This window comes from Apaloderma vittatum, unplaced genomic scaffold (genome assembly GCF_000703405.1).
Source record: "Apaloderma vittatum isolate BGI_N311 unplaced genomic scaffold, ASM70340v1 scaffold7749, whole genome shotgun sequence".
NCBI classification, from domain to species: domain Eukaryota; kingdom Metazoa; phylum Chordata; class Aves; order Trogoniformes; family Trogonidae; genus Apaloderma; species Apaloderma vittatum.
In genome coordinates this window covers 31,873-49,144 of record NW_009733487.1, presented here as the reverse complement: position 1 = coordinate 49,144, position 17,272 = coordinate 31,873, and the positions used below count along the sequence as shown (strand labels likewise).

General features: G+C 51.6%; 1 protein-coding gene across 1 annotated transcript in view; it reads left to right on the top strand.

Annotated features, from left to right (window-relative positions):
- The window catches only part of LOC104278821 (voltage-dependent R-type calcium channel subunit alpha-1E-like), a gene marked incomplete at its 3' end in the record, with an annotated part of 75,523 nt that overhangs the window by 26,411 nt on the left and 31,840 nt on the right, over nt 1-17,272 (top strand). Inside the window, 1 exon segment of the mRNA XM_009875916.1 lies at nt 7,892-7,995. Coding sequence (XP_009874218.1) covers nt 7,892-7,995 — 104 coding nt within the window.

Sequence of the window (17,272 nt, the reverse complement as noted above, 5' to 3'; positions counted from 1 at the left end):
CCCCGCCGTCCAAGGGTTCCTTCCTTTTTTTTTTTTTTTTTTCCCTTTTCCCTCTGTGTGTGTGCTGAAATGACACAGCAAGAAACAAACTGTGTCTGCTGGATCCCCAGCTCTGCAGGCATGTTCTGTCAAAAGCTCCCTGCCCACACCCTCCTCCCTGCCCGCGCAGGAAAGTCTCACTCCTGACCCATCTGCCGGCAGGAGTCGAGGAGCTGAGGACCGATGTTCCGGCACCGATGCTCTGGCACTGCCCAACAACTTCAGGCTCAAGGAGAGGAGGTGATGGGGTCTCGGTGCTTTCCTGCCCTCTCCTTCCCCATCTCTCATCTTCATTAAGCCCAGTTAGCAGGTTTAGTGGGGGAAAATGTGCCAGTGAGGCTTTGCAAAGATGTTTCTGTGCCTCTGTGGTGCATTGGGGCTGGATCATGGGGGTATTGGGGTGACTTTGAGTTCTTCACAGAACCACAGAATGTGATGAATGCCAGAGCAGGATCACCTACAGCAGGTCACACAGGAACACGTCCAGACGGGTTCTGAATGTCTCCAGAGAAGGAGAATCCACAACCTCCCTGGGCAGCCTGTGCCAGGGCTCTGTCACCCTCACAGGGAAAAAGATTTTCCTAATATTTCTGTGGAACCTCCTATATTCCAGCTTGTACCCATTGCCCCGTGTCCTGTCACTGGACGTTGCTGAATAGAGCCTGGCTCCGTCCTCCTGACACTCCCCCTTGACATATTTATAAACATTAATGAGGTCACCTGTCAGTCCCCTCTTCTCCAAGCTGCAGAGCCCCAGCTCCTTCAGCCTTTCCTCCCCAGGGAGATGTTCCATCCCTCCATCATCCCCTGGACTCTCTCCAGCAGTTCCCTGTCTCTCTTGAGCTGAGGGGCCCAGAACTGGACACAATATTCCAGATGTGGCCTCACCAGGGCAGAGTAGAGGGGCAGGAGGGCCTCTCTCAACCCACCAGCTACTCCCCTTCTAATAGACCCCAGGATGCCACTGGCATCTTGAGCAAGGTCGTGAAGTGGGTCTGTTGTCCCCAAGAGCATTGCGGCCAGGGATGTTCCTGCGTTTAGGAAATTTCCAGTGGGAAAAGTTCATCCTGCCTGCAGGGCAGTTTAGGGGGATGTTGTTATGTGAGGCTGGGGAAAGCACAGGAGCTGTCTGGGCAAGGAGAAGATGAAGGTTTAGGAGCAGAAGTTGGGGTAGGTGAGGGGTTGTAGTGGTGGAGGGGAGAGGAGAAGGAAAAGGAGGAGGCACACGTGGGGAGAGAGGGTCTGTGGATTGATGCTGGGTGCAATTTCTTGGTGGATCAGAGAAGAAGAGAACAAAAGTCTCCACACCTATTCCAAATGTTTAGAAAACACTTGGTTTTTAGCAATGCTTATAGCAGTGTGATTTTTTTTGTGTTCCATTTAGGAAACAGAAAAATATATGTGTTTTATTTCCCCTGTTTTCCTGCTCATGTGCCTTCCCTGCACAGACACGAGTGTGCTGAGCTCCCTGCACCCCTCTTCAGGATCTCCTGCTTTGCCTCCAGCACCAGCCCCCCAGAGCCCCCAGGGGCTGGCCAAAGGCCAGATGTTGGGTGAGAGGTGCCCGCCTTTGCCCAGAGACCCACAAAATGCAGCCGTGGGTCAGCCCCGAGGCCCTGTGAAAGGAAATGTACTGATTTTCTCATTAACCCGACTGGGAAAAAAGCAAAGCGTTTTCATTCAGATCTTGTCCGGTGCTGGGGTCGCTGATGGATACCAGGCAGGGCTGGTGGGGAGTGAAGCATGGCCCTGCATGCCAGAGATCAAATTAGTGCTATTAAAGGGAAGAAGGAGATCTGTTACTGCGCTGGGGAGGGCAGCAGCAGGTGTCAAGGTCTTGAGGGAACTGGTTAGGTCAGGGAATCTGCTGTAAGGTATTTTTTCTAATTAATTTTTTTTTCCCCTCCCTTATTGCTGGGGTATGGAGATTTTGAGGCTGTTCCTGGTAGCCTGTGTGTGTTTCTCAGCTGGATGGTGCCGTGGTTTGGTGGGAGGAGTGAGTGAGGGCTGCGGAGGTGATGCTGGAGGGGTGGCATCAGCTGTGGTGGGGGCACAGTTGGTATCACCACTAGAAAAAGTCTGTAGGGAGTTGCTAATCTGAGGAACCGCTGTACATCATGGGAGCTGTGGTGTTTTTGTATCCATTGTCCCAGCAGCTCTGCTCTGCCCCTTATACCAGGCAGCAAACCCCTGGGAGGTGCTGAGGAAGCAGGCAGAGCACCCAGGGAAAAAGCCTCCTGAGATCCTGGATTTCCCCATCATCCCCAAACCCCATCACTGGGATTACAGTCAGGGGGGACAGGCAGACCTCTCCTGCAAATCTGTGGGTCTCTGTGGGGTGGGACCGTGATGCTGGAGGTCCCATGGAACTCCCACCCTTGTAACGCAGCGCTCCTCTATGCCTTGAATACGTCATGGCCTGATGGTTACAGTAATGAATGTATATTACTCCATCCTAATTATGTGTTGTTTTGGTCTGGATTCAAACAGAAACCACACAGGCTTTCTCCTAACACAGATAGATTTTGAGAGATAACCTGACTGCCTATGGGACATCAGCATGTGCCGTTGATGTTGGCCAAGCTGGACGTGGAGGTCTCTAGGATATATCTGCAGCTGGGACGGGGCAGAAAACTCCCCTCCGCTCCAGGGAAAGTGGGAGCCCAGCCCTGTTACTAGACACTGGAGAACCAACGAGGCTGGATCACAGAGTCCAGCAGCTCCCTGTGTCCTGCTGCTCCCTGAATGGGTTGGGTGCCAACAGCCTTGGTCCCCAGTCCCCCTCCCCATGCTGGTGGGCAATGAGTGGCCATTCAAGGCACCCTGCACAGGCAGAACATGCTCTCTGTTTATTTTTAGGTTGGAGACACTGACTTCGGGACCCTTTCTTCCCCCCATCTCCCCCCAGCAAAGAAATCCTAAAGTTTCCCAAGCGAGTGCAGCCCGAGGGAGGGTTATGTGTGGGCTGCACGCTTGTGCTTTGCATTCGACTTGGATATATATTTAGATTTCTTTAGATTTCTGGTCCCCCCGAGTGAGACCTGCTTTTGCAGCTCCCTGTGCCTTTTCCCGCCCTTTGGAAAAAACCAAAACAACCCACCCTCCCAAAAAAAACCACCGAACCATAAAACCCAACAAAAAACAACACAAGAGCTGCCAAAAAGAATAAGCCCTTGCTGGGTATTGAGAAATGAGAGCTGGTGGAGACTTCTTCACAGGGTGAAGACCTGTCGTACTGACTCTGTTACCCCATGAGGATCCTGCTCCCGCACCTTGGTGGGGTCATTTATAGGTGTGGAGGCTTTGCTGGTGGCAGCGATGGGTCAAGATGTGAGTGTGGTGGTTCAGCTCCAGCTGGGAGTCTCTGCCAAAGCCTTGGCATGAGAAAACCCCCTTGGGTGTGTAGTGCCTTGGGGAAGCTGTGGCTCTTTAGTCTTCACTAAGTTGCTGTTGGTTGTGTTGGTGTCTCGGGTATGCCTGGAGGCAGTAGCAAATGTGTTTCTTGGTTTGGTGGCTGTGGGAGGGTTTGCTTCGTAGTGGTTTAGGCTGGTGGGGTGCATAATGGGAAGGTGGTTTTCTTAGAGGGAAGGGAAGAAGCAGCAAAGATCAGGCATCAGGTAGCTCCTCCATTTCCCAAAGGTCTTGGGTGAGTGACGGGACCTGTCTGCCGCACAGGGAGCAAGGGGCAGGAGCCAGGAATTTCTTCATTAGCATTCGTGTAATTTAGAGATTGAACTCCCTGTGCCTACCCTGACTTCTGCGCTTGATGACCTCCTGGTACCTTCAGCAAAGGGGAAAAAAACTCTGGGAAGGCACAGTGGACCAAGGTGATGAACCACTTGGTGTGGAGAGATGCTAAGAACAAATGATGCCCCTTTTCTTATCTTTCAAGACACTTACATTTTGGTGCCAAAGACATTGGGAAGTGCTGTGGGAGCCACCAAAAGTCACATTGACACAGACCTCATGAAGGATGCTCAAAAGGGAGAGTGAGTGGTTCCCCACCTCTGCAGATGGAAGCAAGGCGTGGTGAAGTGACAGCTGGGGAGATTTGGGGAGGGATGGATATTTCACCCCAGCTTTTGGTCAACACAGAGACAACAAAGAGGCAACAAAAACTTCAATAGTGGGAATGAGGACATGGCCATGAGCATAGCTGATGTTGAAACCATCGCTCCCCTCATCCTGGTGCTCAGGATGGCTTCCCTCCCTCCCCGCCCCAACCCGCCCCATGCTCAGAAGGAGCTGGCACATGAAATGGCAGGTCTGGTAACAAGTATTTTTAACAACTCCATCGAGTTGGGGGAGGCACCATCTGACTGGAGAATAGCGAATGCGATGCCTATATTTAAAAGCGGAGGGGGGAAGGGAAAAAAAGTAAGGCAGGCAGGAATAGGACTGTAAGCCTGACCTCAATTGCATGCCATTTTGGAACAGATTTGGAAGGCAAAAGAGGGAAATGAATCATGGGTTTTGCCAAAGGTAGGTCACTCCAGGCTAACCTGGCATCAGAGACCTGGAAACGTGTAGAGCTGCTCTTTGTAGTAAAGCTTTTGCTCTGGGAAAGTGTTAATGAAGCAGAGAAAGAGGGGAAGGAGAAAGAGGAGCTCTGCAAGGCTGGCAGGGATGGCGCTGGGTGGTGTTGAGGGGACGTCGTGGTTGATGGTGACCGGCTGGGCTCCTCAGGGATGAGTCAGGGCTTTCCTGCTCCCAGCGTTGGTGGCTTCCCAGAGCTGGGGGGGTACAGAGGCTGCTGGAGGAGTTTGAGGGGTGGAGGAAAAGATGTGGGATGCAGTGAGAAATGGAAAGCCATGTGCTTGTTGAGGAACAGCAAAGATATCTCCTAGGAGCCCGGGTCTTTCTGATTGGGAAGTAGCAGTGTGGAGGAGGAGGAGGGGATGAGAAAGTGAGTGCAGGATGGAGGGACCATCATCTCTTGCAAGGATGGGTTGGGATCCATCAGAATCACTCATTCAGGTCACCTGTGTCCGGGGAAGATGTACTGAGCCTGAACTGGAGCGGGGTAAAATAGGGAGAGCCAGTCATGCAAGAGAGAACTGGAGGAACCTTGCTTTGGCTGGGAAAGCAGAGGCTGGGGAGGGCCACCGTTACTATCTATAAATACATCGGGATGGGAAATGGGAAAGAGAAGAGCTATTTCAGCCAAAGGCCAAATCTGGCAAAAGAACAGAGTGGTGTATAAAATAACCACGATCAAGTGTAGGCTGAAAATCAGAGCAGCAGTTTGAGCATCTGGCTAAGGAGCCTTCCAGTGGGAATAGTGAGTTTTTAAGGTGGGCTTGACAAAATCTGGGGGAGACTTCATGACGTGAGGAGATTTGGACTCGGCAACTCTGTGAGACCCTGACAGTCCGTGTCCTTCCCTCCAGGCAAACCAGCTGGCCTCCAGCTGGGGAGCACGGTGTGTGTCAGAGTATCGGGGTTGGTGGGACACATGGATGGGCAGGGCAGTCCCTTTGGCTTCCTGGGCAGACGTGCTTCAGCTTTGGGAGTGGAAAGATGAGAATATGTCCACTTCTGTGTTTGTGCACACACACACACACTCTTCTGTGTGCCAGCGTCCTGCTCTGGATGCTTTGTGGTCATGCTCTCTGCCACGGGCTAGAGAAGCAGTGGAAGGTGCAGAGCCTGTGAAATGCCAAGCCCCTCATGTTTCCCAAACAAGTCCCCTCATCTTCTCCCTCCCCAGCTGGGACCTCTGCACCCTTAGGTGCTGCTAAGGTACTGGAACAACTCTTGAGCTGGTGATGCTGGAAACGTAACCCCCTAAACCTCCTAAAATCTAATCCCCTTTACCTCCAACCCCATGGGAGCCAGGTACCAGAACACACATAGAGGTTGAAATTGCTGGCAGCCCGTCCCATGGAGGGTACTGTCCATCCCCTGCCTCAAATTTCCCGGCTGCAGGTCCTCACTGCCACCAGCTTTGTTGTGCCTGCAAAAATGGAGTGGGGAGAAGTGGTCTGGGCACTGCTGCTGGCATGGCTGGCTGATAACCCTGGGTAAATTGCCCTCTGCTCCATCATCTCATTGCCATCTCCTCCTCCATCTCCTGCTGAGGAGAAAAGACCAAAGAAGGGGTGATGATGGCAGAGCTCTGGGGGAAGATGTCTTGTTCACCTGTAGGAAAGGATCTCATCTATTTTGCATCCCCTGTGCCAAGGACCTTGGGGAAAGCCTGTGTATTTTGGGCAGGAGCCAGTTTCAAAGACAAGTGATCCTGGCATGAGTGGCTGGCACCCAATGGCATCTTGGCAGGGAGCTGAAGCCCGGCCAAGCTTGAGCTGAGGGGCGCACAATGCCTTGAAGACTAATGGCACGGCAAATGGTGCTGCTGGAGCAGAGTGCAGTGGCCTGGATACCCCTTGCATCATTCCCACCTCCCTGCATTCACTTCTCCCTTGGCCCTGAGAAAAGGGGCTGGTGATTGGTGCTGCTGGAGCAGAGTGCAGTGGCCTGGGTGCCCCTTGCATCATTCCCACCTCCCTGCACTCGCTTCTCCCATGGCCCTGAGAAAAGGGGCTGGTGAGGGACCAGGGCCCTTGAAAGGTGTAGGACCTTGAGAAGATGTGTGTGGTTTCCCCAGTGCTGAAGAAGGAGGGTGATGAGTCTTTACAGATGTTTTCCTGAGCCTCAAAGCCCTTATTGCTGCTCTGTCTCAGGTGCTGAGGTCTCTGACTGTAACATCCCCCTTCCCAGAGCTATGCTCAGTGTCTGCAGCAGGACGAGCTGGCATCACCCTTCCTGCCTTGGGCTCAGTGTCAGGGTGGTGGGGACACCCAGCTGAGGTTTCTGCTGGTGCCTGGGTCACTGGAGGAAGGCTCCATCGTGGTGGCTTTCTCTCCCCCTGGGAGATGTGCTTCTTCTCTTGCAGAGCCTTATCTCGGCTCCTGCACTGGCCGACCGGGAGACGTGGTGCCAATGAGTCAGACGAAGATGAGGGCTTAATTAGCATGGGGAGAGGGGGGAAGAGAGAGAAAAAGAGAAAGAGCCTTTCTTTGCAATAAGATTGATACCACCTCCCCCAGACAGTCACGTTCTGCCGCATCACCCTCCAGCCCGGCGTCATGTGCACCGTGCCTGACACCAGAGGACAAATGGGGCCTGAGAAGCGGCTGCGAGGTACAGAGGGGCACTGCTTTATTAAAAGCTGTGGTGAATAAATGTCTGGAGGTATCGAGCAGGGCTTGTCAGCAGCCTTTTTAACTGCCCTGCCTTGCCCCTGGATTAGAGCTCCTCTCAGCTTCTTGGGGTTGGGGTAATGCACCTGGGGTGGGAGAGCATCTGCAAGGTACGAGTGATGATACTGTCAAAAAAATGCCCTTCTGAAGGTGTGGGGCTTGTCCATACCAGTCCCTTCCCTGCTGTGCGTGGAAGGACAAGCTGCTGGCTGCCTCTTCTTTAGCCGCCAGCTTCCCCAGCCCTAAGGCACATGGTAAATCTTTCCTTCCTAACCTGTGCTGTGCCCTTCAGGCACTGCTGCTGCGGGGCTGCTGCGCCCTGTCTTGGTGGGATGCGCTGGGCAGCAAATGAATCAAGAGGCTAAGGGAGGCATGCTCAGGGTGGCCCCCATGACCTCAGAACCCCGATTTTGGGATGCAGGGCCCTGCACCCCCTGTTTATACTACTGTCTTACAGCCCCTGCATCCCTGCAGGGATGAGAGGAAGAGGAGAGCAGTCCTGACCGATGAGACTGTGGAGGAGAGCATGGCTGGGGTAGGGTGCCGAGGGGCATCAGGGCATCGCTGGTTGCTGAAGCTAATGCACCCTCCGTCTGCTCTGGGTGCTGCTGTTGAAGATTACATCACATGTGTTTGTTTTTCCCCTCCAGACCAATGATGCCTTAGGAGCCACCTGGAACTGGCTATACTTCATCCCCCTCATCATCATTGGATCCTTCTTTGTCCTCAACCTTGTCCTGGGAGTGCTGTCAGGGTAAGATGCTGTCCTTCCCCTTTGGGCCATGCCCATTGCATGTCTCTGAGCCCTGAGGTTGTCCTCTGGTACTGTGGTGCCCCCCAGGACTCCAGTAGCTGGTGCCCCCCCTCCCCTTCATGCCTGCCTGCCCCACAGCAAGGAGATCGCTCCCTGGCTCTGCTTAGCTCCTTCATTCTCTGGGGAGCAAGGAGAGGTGTGATGTTGAAGATACTTTCTTGTTGTTCCACCGTGGTTTTGGTCACGTGTGCGAAGTGGTCAGTGTTGATCTTCTGGCTGTTTGGGTCCTGCTGGAGGGGAGAGTTGTGGCAAGGGAAATATATCAGAGCCCGGGATGTGTTTGTAGCCAAGTGCATGTTTTCTTGCTGATGGAGCGTGATGGGTGTGGGTTGGGATGGGTTCGGGAGCAACATGGGGAACCTCAGTGCTGTAGGGGTCATGGCTGGGAGGACGACCCCGGCACTGGTGGGGAGATGTTCACTGGTGAGGGTAGGGCACCCAGGGTGCTTGTGGACAAGCCAGGGTTGTAGAGGCAATGCAACTGTCCTTGTTCTGCTCCTCCCAGGGGAAAGGAGGTTTTAATCCAAGCTATTAAGCTGGGTCTGGAGAGAAAAAGGCTTCTTGTCTCCATGACAATGAACTGTGGTTGCATCAGCTCAACCGCTGGCAGGCGTTGGTGCATGGGGAGAGCTTGTTGCCTTCTGCACTGGGAGGGGGATGTGGGCTCCCCTGCCCTTGCCACACCTGACAGCAGGGACACAGTGCCCAGCAGCAGGTCATTTTTTTCCTGATTGCCCATCATAGGGGAAAAAAAAAGGAAGAAGAAGAAAAAAAAAAGCACCGCTGTAGCACTGGTTTGACCAGCTGAAAAACTTTTAGATGTAGGGATCAGTGTGGAGACTGGCCCTGGTCATCTTTGTCACCATCCCATGTGTCCCTGTGAGTTCAGGTGTGATGGTGGTGGTTTTAGGCTGGGCTTTCAGGGTCTGTTGGTGGATTGGATTTCCCCAGGTCTCAGTCTGGGGTCTCACTGAGGCCAGGGACTCTGGTGACAGGCTGCAGGAGGGGCTTCACACTGCCTTGCATGGGTGGAGCACTTACAGAGGATGAAGATGTTTGGGCAGTGTTGAGTGGCTTTTGTATTTCTTATGTCATATCCAGCCTGAATCCAGCTGTATGTCAGCAGCAAGCAGGAGCTTTCCCATAAAAGCCCAGAGAAGGAAGACTGGGAAGCTTGGGGCTAGACAGCTGGAAAAGCCTCATATTGCAGTGTTGAATCGTGCCAACATAGTGCGTTGTGTGGACACTGAGGTTTTTGATGCTGGTGCGATGCTGAGAGCAGCCAGCCGCTGGCCAGAGGACCACAGGGTGCTTGGTGGGATGCCCGGCCCATGTTCTGGTCCGTGTCTGGTGCTTTGTCTGCGCCGGGACTGCACGAGGCAGCTGCTCCTGCGCCCGCCGAATTGGATGCAGTTGTCTAGGGTTCTTCCCAGGCGCCGGCTGGCATTTCGACTGTTTATTTATCGCTAATAGGGTTTGTATTGGGGAAGGATACAAGTGGTGGGTGGCCTAATTGGCAATGGAGATGCTCTCGTGGCGTGCCAGATACCTAGGGAAAAGCGCGACTGCTCAGCTCCCCGGAGGGCTGAGCGAGGTGAGCGGAGGTGGCGAGCTGGGCTCTGCCACCTGATGGCGAGGCCAGAGCACGTGTCCTTCTGCCTGGCCACGGCCACTGGCATTCCCCAGTAGCTCAGTTGATGCAGGACCTGGGCGGTGGTGAAGCATCCTCTTACCAAAGCTGCCACCAGAGCCGCAGAGCGAGAAGGTACTTCAGCACGCAAACAATGTGTGTCCTTGAATGCAATAAGAAAGCCTTCATTCCTCGCTTGGCTTTTATGTTTTTTTAATGCTTCTCACAATCCTCTTGTGCCGGAAGAGAGCACTTGGCTCTGCTGTGGGAGGGGAAGGGTGAACTTTGCATCTCCCAGCCTCTGAGCTGGATGAGCAGGCAGGGTCTGGCCAGATTCCCTGCACACTGAGCTGCGGGAAGTTCACTTTGGGGATGAGCTCTATGGAAACACCTGCAGGAGTAGGGAACCTTTCCCTGGCTTTACAGCGCTGCTTTGGGGAGAAGATGGGCAGGTGTGCCCAGTTAGCTGAAACCACGGTCGCTCTGTTAGCTCAGGGTGGCGTGGCTAGCCCTGGGAGCCTGCTTGCAGAAACCTGGACCCACGTTGCTTGCAAACTGCACCATCTGCACCAGTGAATAACAAGGTCCACTTGGCGTTTCCAGACTTCTCAGAGTTCACTCTCATGAGCTGCTGCAGAGCTGCCTCTCTGCCTTCCTTTGTCTCAGCAGCGGTTCTCTGCGGGGGAAACAATCGAACGCCCGAGGCTGGTTGTGAATGTGAAGGGGCTGCAGGAGGACATTTGTATGTTTAACTTGCCACCATCAGAAGTTTGCCGGAGCCCAGATTTAGCAATCTTCTGGTTGCGATGCGCATCTCTCCCAACAGTCAGTTCGCCAACTGTTAAGCTAAGGCATGACCTCCGTGATGTAAACAGCCTGGATCCATCTGCTCCTAAGCACAAAGTACGTGGGAGAGGAAAAGAAATGATTTCCATCATACCAAGGCTCCTCGATTTTTCTCTCTAAATACTAACACGCGTACATACACTGGAACTGCATGCAACGCTATTAAGAGGAGATGGAGTCGCTCCAGGCAGGGGCTTGGAGAGCCAGTTCTTCTGGGGCTTTGGCATTTATTACTGTGTCTATTAACTTTCCCCCTCTATGGGTGCAATTACGGATCAATTAATTCTAACTGAAAGTAGGCAAGGAAAAAAAAAAAAATTGGCCCCGTTCCTCTTTGAGAGCAGGTACGAAGCCCAAGGAGATGTGACTGCTCAGCTTTTAAAGCTACACGAGCTACCAAAATAATCCTGGCAGAGGAGAGTCAGTGGGAGCGAGTGAGGATGGAGCATCAGCTGAAACGCCTTGTTTTCTGCCACGTGGCAGCTGGTGGGTTGGAGAGCCGGGGAAGATGCTGAGACTCATAGCAAGCGTTGCCGGCTGCCGTCCTGTGGCGTGAGGTTGGTGGGGCAGGGTGTACCTCCAGCTCTGCCCCTCTTCCAGGGCAGACCTGCTGTAGTTCTCTGCGGGATGGAGTAGGAGGGGTGGACGGGACCTCCTCCCACCCTGCAACTGATAGTCCGTGGTGAGCAGAGCCCTGCGGTCTGTCGGCTTTGAGTCGGGGGAATGCGTGTTGCACACGCCCCATACCAAAGATCTGCAAAGTTCTGTTCTCCATTCTTCGTGAAATGTTTTGTTTTGTGTGGGTTTTTTTGTTCGTTTCTTTTTCTTTCTTGTTCAGTTGTTTCTCATGTGAAACAATCTGAATCTGTGTGTTCACGCTACATCTCCGAGAGCAGACGAGAACCGTGCTGGCCCGTGCCCACTGCCTGTGGCGCCCGCGGTGCCGCGGCAGCAGCGATGCCACCCCAGTGACGAGCACAGCTCACCTGTCCTAGCCCCGCTGCAGAGCTCCTGTCTGCTTTGCTCCTCCTGGCGGGAAGGTGGCTTAAGTCTAGCTTGTCACTGGGAGCAAGAAGATAAAAGAATGAAGAGATAAAAACAAGCCATGCTTGGAGGCATAGTGTTGAGGACTCATGCAGAGTTTCTGATAGCAGACGGGCTGTGTTTTGACTTTTCCACCTCCTTTTCTGCAGCCCCTGCAGCAAAGCACTCCTCCGTTCCTGGTAGCACCTGTCCTTTTGTTGAGGTAGCTGTGGTGGACTCCTTTCCCCTATCCAATCTTGTACTTCTAGCCCCTTTCCAGGGTGACAGAGCTGCTACAGTCACCAGTATTCATGGTCCACAGCAATAGCCCAGTGGCTGCAGAGTGGAAGGGGACGTTGCCTGGCCTGGGAAGGCCGGGTCCTCAAGTCTGCCAAGAGAAGAAGACCTCTGGAAGCTGCTGGCAGAGCAAGAAATGGAGCACAATGGCAAGAAAAATGAAATCCATCTGCCTTGTACCAAACAAGAGAGTAATTTAAATCCTCCTAATTGCTTCCACTCATCCTGGTGATGTTAAGTCTTTTCTTTCTCCCTCTAAGTCTTTTCTGCCCCCCACCCCCAGCTCTTGCACTAAGCCTTTGAAAGAAACGACTAATGTTATAATTAAAGGATCAATTTGGCAAGATTTCTTTGTCTTAAGATCTTCTTTCTTTCAGGTTGGGTTAGCTCTGCGTTCCTAGTCTCGAGAGAGTTTTCTTGAGCTCCTTCAGGAGCCTTCTGTACCATCTCTGAAATCCTTTCACTTCACTTAATTTGATTTTTTTTTTTCTCATCCAAATTTTGAGGCATAACAAACGATGAATAAAATTAAGTTTTACAGCAATTAATAATAAGGACATTGAAGGAACGATTGTACATTTTCAGTGCAGGCAGTTGGGAGTTTCTTTGCTGGCTCTACACAAAACCTGGGCCCATATGTTTGAGCTGAATCAAGGTGATTTGAAGCCAGAGAGACCAGAAAGAGGATTAATGTTTTGGCGGTAGGCGGTTTGTGGAGGGGAAGGCGAGGAGACGTATCACCACAATGCAGGAAGGCTTGTGGGGAGATGGTGAGGGATTGCAAGATGCCAGCAAACATGCCTGAGAAATATTGCATCGAAAGTATGAAAGCTTGGAAGCATCATTGGTTTGTTGTTCATTTGTTTTGATTTTTTTTTCTAATGGTTGTTCTGGATCCAGCCCAGCAAACTCTTAGGGGTCTGCTTCTTCGTATCATCATCACCTTCATCCTCCCACACTGACATGGAAATGGAGTAGTGGAGGATAAGGGTCCAAATCAGACTAAAGATCAACTTCAAATTTCCATCAACTGTGGCTTTACTGTCAATGGAGACCACCTTCACGACCTCCTGCTGCAGGGAGCGGCTCGGATGAGGTGTGAAAAGGCTGCGTCCATTGTGTGCTTGGGCATTCACAAGCTGGAACTTCTTTTGGATGGAGGTGTGGATCTCATGGGGAGGGGGCTCTGCCTCCTACCAGGTCCCCCAGCACCACCACGGGACGCACGTTGCTTGGGCCACGTTTGGCGAGAAACAGCCAAGCGTGTCTCTTTGTTCTGGAGAAGCTCTTGTCGTCAAGGTGGTGTTTGAGCACAAGTGAAGCAAAGCAGCCTTTGAGATCTTCATCTATATTCAGCAGCCAGGTGGGCATCCATATTCAACGAGTGCCTCTCCGCCTTGCTCTCCTGTACCACCTTTCTGTGGAGGCCCTCCAAACCCTCTGCAAACAACCTGCCCGACAAGAGCCGCACGTGTCTGGCGTGTCGTATGCCCCGGAGTTACAGGGAATAACAACTCCTCTTACGGCCAGACGGATGGGATTAAAAAAAAAAAAAAAATCCACAACAAAGACAACTCGGTGACTTTCCCCTTTTGATTTGTCTTTGCAGATTATTTGCCAGGGTGTCTCAACTGCTCTAAAATTTGCTCTTATTCATGCCTCCTTGCAAATCTGCTCTGTGGACTGCCTGCTGTCTGAGGACTGTGAGTGAAAATGCTCCGTTTTGATCCTCTTGACAAAGCGCTCTTGCTTACAGATTGATTTTGGAGCTGTTCATTCCAGGTTATCATAATTTGTGTCATTCTGGTTAATGGCAGCATCTGTGTGGCCGTGGCTGCAGCTCTTTGACTCAGTGGATGTCTTTGGAGATGCCCAGCTCCTCCATGACCAACTCCAGCCTGGCAGGAGGATGCTGGACACTCCTGTTGGGTGAAGGAGACAGAATGCCCTGAATGAATCACATCATGTTATTGATTTTTTTTTTTTTTTGTACATCATTTATTTGTTTGGTGGTGGTGGAGTGTCATACCTAGCAGTTGCATTGTGAGCTTCACACTTGATGGTTGGTTCTGAATTCATTGTATTTGTATAATGAAGGTGTCAGTTAGAGTGCTTGGAAGATACTGGGAAGTTAATGCGATGAAATGTTGAAAATTGGTAATTATTTTCCTCTGTACTGTAGCTCACACACAGTACTGGCCATGCACCTTTCACGTGCAGATCGCTGCCACTTGCAAAGAACGACTGTAAAACTGTTCTTTGCTTACAGAGGATAAAAACTGGAGCATAGCAGGGAAGGGGAGGAGGGATGTTTTCCCAGCACAGTGGGAGTGATTGTGAACAAAGCCCGGGGCTCTTGAAGCAGTGAAGCTGCGCTGCTCCTACAAGCCCTGCCTGATAAGAGTGAAATAAAATCCAGAGCTTCCATCTCTGCTTCTTGCTGCTGGAGCTACCAGACCCTTGGCCACCTTTCTTGTAGCTCCCTTGCAGTGTGGGTTGACCGTGATATTGCACCTTTGGTGCAACATTGCAGCAACAGATTTCTCTGAGCAATGGGGACTGAGATGCAAGCTTCAGCATTGTTACCCCTGGAAAAATGTTGAAACTGAGGCTCTCCAACTGGAATGTCGGTGGCTCCCTTCTCCCGGTGATGTTTATTCTTTATCATTTATTTCTCTCTACTTCAGAACAGTAAGATCTCCAAAGTGTTGGCCACTCTGAGCCCAACCCAAGCATTGTAGAAAACCTGTCTTTCTTTTTAAAGGTCACATCAGGTTTGAGCTGAAGGCAAAAGCAGCATCTGTGCGTGCTCTTCTCACCTTGATCGTGGAGTACTTCTTATCCTCAGAGAGCGTGCATGTAGTGTGTGGAGAAGGGCTAATCCCACCTGAAATGCAGAGGCTGGACTGGACACCTGCGTCTCTGCTGGGATCCGGTGGTGAGGGGCAGGCTTTGCAGCAAGGTACAGCTGATGTCCAACCGCCTTTCCAAACAGTGGATGAACCTGCTCTTGGGTGAATGAGAGCCTGCTGACTGAACCTAACTGTAGACAAGAGAAGAGATTACTGAAGACAATGAGGAGTTGTTTAAGGTCCTTGCTGGTCAGTGCGCTGTGTTTCCCCCATCAGCAGATGCAGAGTCTGAATTCTCTTGTGTTTCTCACTGCTTTGAGTCATTCCAGTGCCTCCATTGCTACTCTGGCTCTCCATCAAATACCAGTTATTTGAATTCTCGATCTTCAACTTCAAAGCTGCCCAAAGCCTGGATCAGAAAGATACCATAACACAGCTGCCCACTAGTGACCCTGTCCCTGCAGCTTTGTAGAAATCCAGGTAGACAGTCACAAGCTTTCTCCAAGGTGGAAGGTAACCGTCAGCATCTGCCCCTTCTTCAATGAGACAGTGATATGAAGGGGAATCTCAGGGCTGGTAACTCCCAGCTCCTTCCCATGTTACTGCCCAGTGTCGCCAGCATCATGTCAGCTTTTCATTCCCCAAATCACCGGTCTGCTGGTGCTCTATAAATGGGCTCTCTTTACCATTGTCAGCTGCACGCTCGATGTCTTGCCGCAGCTCTGTCACGACGTGGCGAACACGGAGCTCTCGCTAAGGTACACAAGGATGATCAAAAGCTAACAGCCACCGCTGAAAAGGAATACAAGAAATAGGATGTTTCTGTTTTCCTCTTTTTGTGTTCTTTCTTTTCACCAATTAGTGCTTCATGAGGAGACCATCTTGAGACAATCCAGCTTTGTTAAGGAATCTTAAAATCATAGAATGGCTTGGGTTGGAAAGGACCTTTTAGAGGTCATCTAGTCCAACGCCCCTGTAAAGAACAGGGACTTTGTCAACTAGATCAGGTTGCTCAGAGCCCTGTCCGACCTGACCTTGTATCTTCTCTGACTGCTTTTGGCAGTTCAAGTGAACTTAAATCAAGCAATTACCCGTCTCCAAAAAGACTTGTTCCCTCCTTGAAAGCAGACCTAGAAAGCACATCGTGCCCTGTAGAGGCTTTTGTTCCTTTCGGACACCCTGCTCTAGCCTTTGCTGTTGGATCAGTGTGAGAATCCTGGTCTGCTGTGCCAGTTCTGCTGTGCCTGCTTGTCACCGTCTGTTTAAGTTGAAGCACCGGGTTACAGACTGCACAGTTAGTTCAACACTCTTACTTGAGTTCCTTTACACCTCTTGGGTAAATACCATCTGATTCTCCTGGTTTGCAACTGCCTCATCCGTGTTTTCCAAACCGTCTGTTGTCAGTTCTGTCCCTTAACCTTTCTCTGACACCCGTTGGGAGTCGAAGGCGGTTTTTCCTCCGATTGCAGCGCTCAGACCTGAAGCAGAGCCGTGAGCTGAGACCTCATGAGTGCTGAGGGGAGCAGCAGTATTACCTGATGTCTTACAGATGGTGTTCCTCGTCATACATCCTATTATCCATGTTTTTTTCACAGCAGCGTGGTAGTGCTGCCTCATCCTCAGCATGTAATCTAGTATTTCTCCTCTTCCCACCCCATCCTTTCTGCTCCCTCGTATCGTTCTAAGACACGTTTGGTAACTGATTTGTTGGAGGCCCCTTTGGTTTGTTGGAACTGGTTTACTGGTGGCAAAAGGTGAGGAATTGATGAGTTTGAAGGCAGTTGGCTTGTCATTTCAATGCGTGGAATCACATATTGATGTGACCAGCACAATATACCCACTCTGGATTCAAAGAAGCCCCAAACCAGAGAAGAGCGGGTTGCAGTAGCTGATATTTTTTTTCCTTAACTGGTTGTTGTTTATCAGATTTCTTGTGGTTGTTTTTGGTGTTTTTTTTGATATTTATTTTTCCCTTTTCCTTATTGCTTGCTTGCTTGTTTGTTCTATTTTTTCAAAAATGGGGCCTATTTTCAATCTGGATACTTCCATATGGGTAGTTGTCCCATTAAAACCAGACCCAGCCTCTCCAGTCCTTTGACCAGAGTTCAACAGTGCAGTGAAAACATTCCTGCCACGGTGCAAATGAGGGTGCAGGGGCTCAGAGAAGATAGTGGCCAAGCGTGGTGGTGTCCTCAGAGGTCTCCTGCCAGGAGCAGAGATGTTGTGGGACTGCGTGAGGGGAATACCGAGGCTGTAGAGGAGAAATTGCAGGCAGAGGAGTGGTGAACCATCTGTGCCCGGTAGCCACAGCGTGCAGAGGGATGGTGGCCTTGTGTGCGGGAGGACAGATGGCACGCTGCTCCCCAGCTCCCACCGCAACCTTCAGGGCTCGCCTCCAGCGTTCGCTGCGTGCCTTTGGCTTTACGAGGCCGGACGAGGAAGGGCTGCAATGACACAGGGCGGCATGAGTGGAGCTTGGCTGTGTGAGTGGATACTTTGGTGCTGGAGGCATCAGGATTTGGGGCTGGTCGACCCAAGTGGACAAGTAGAAGTGTTGCCAGTGGGGGCA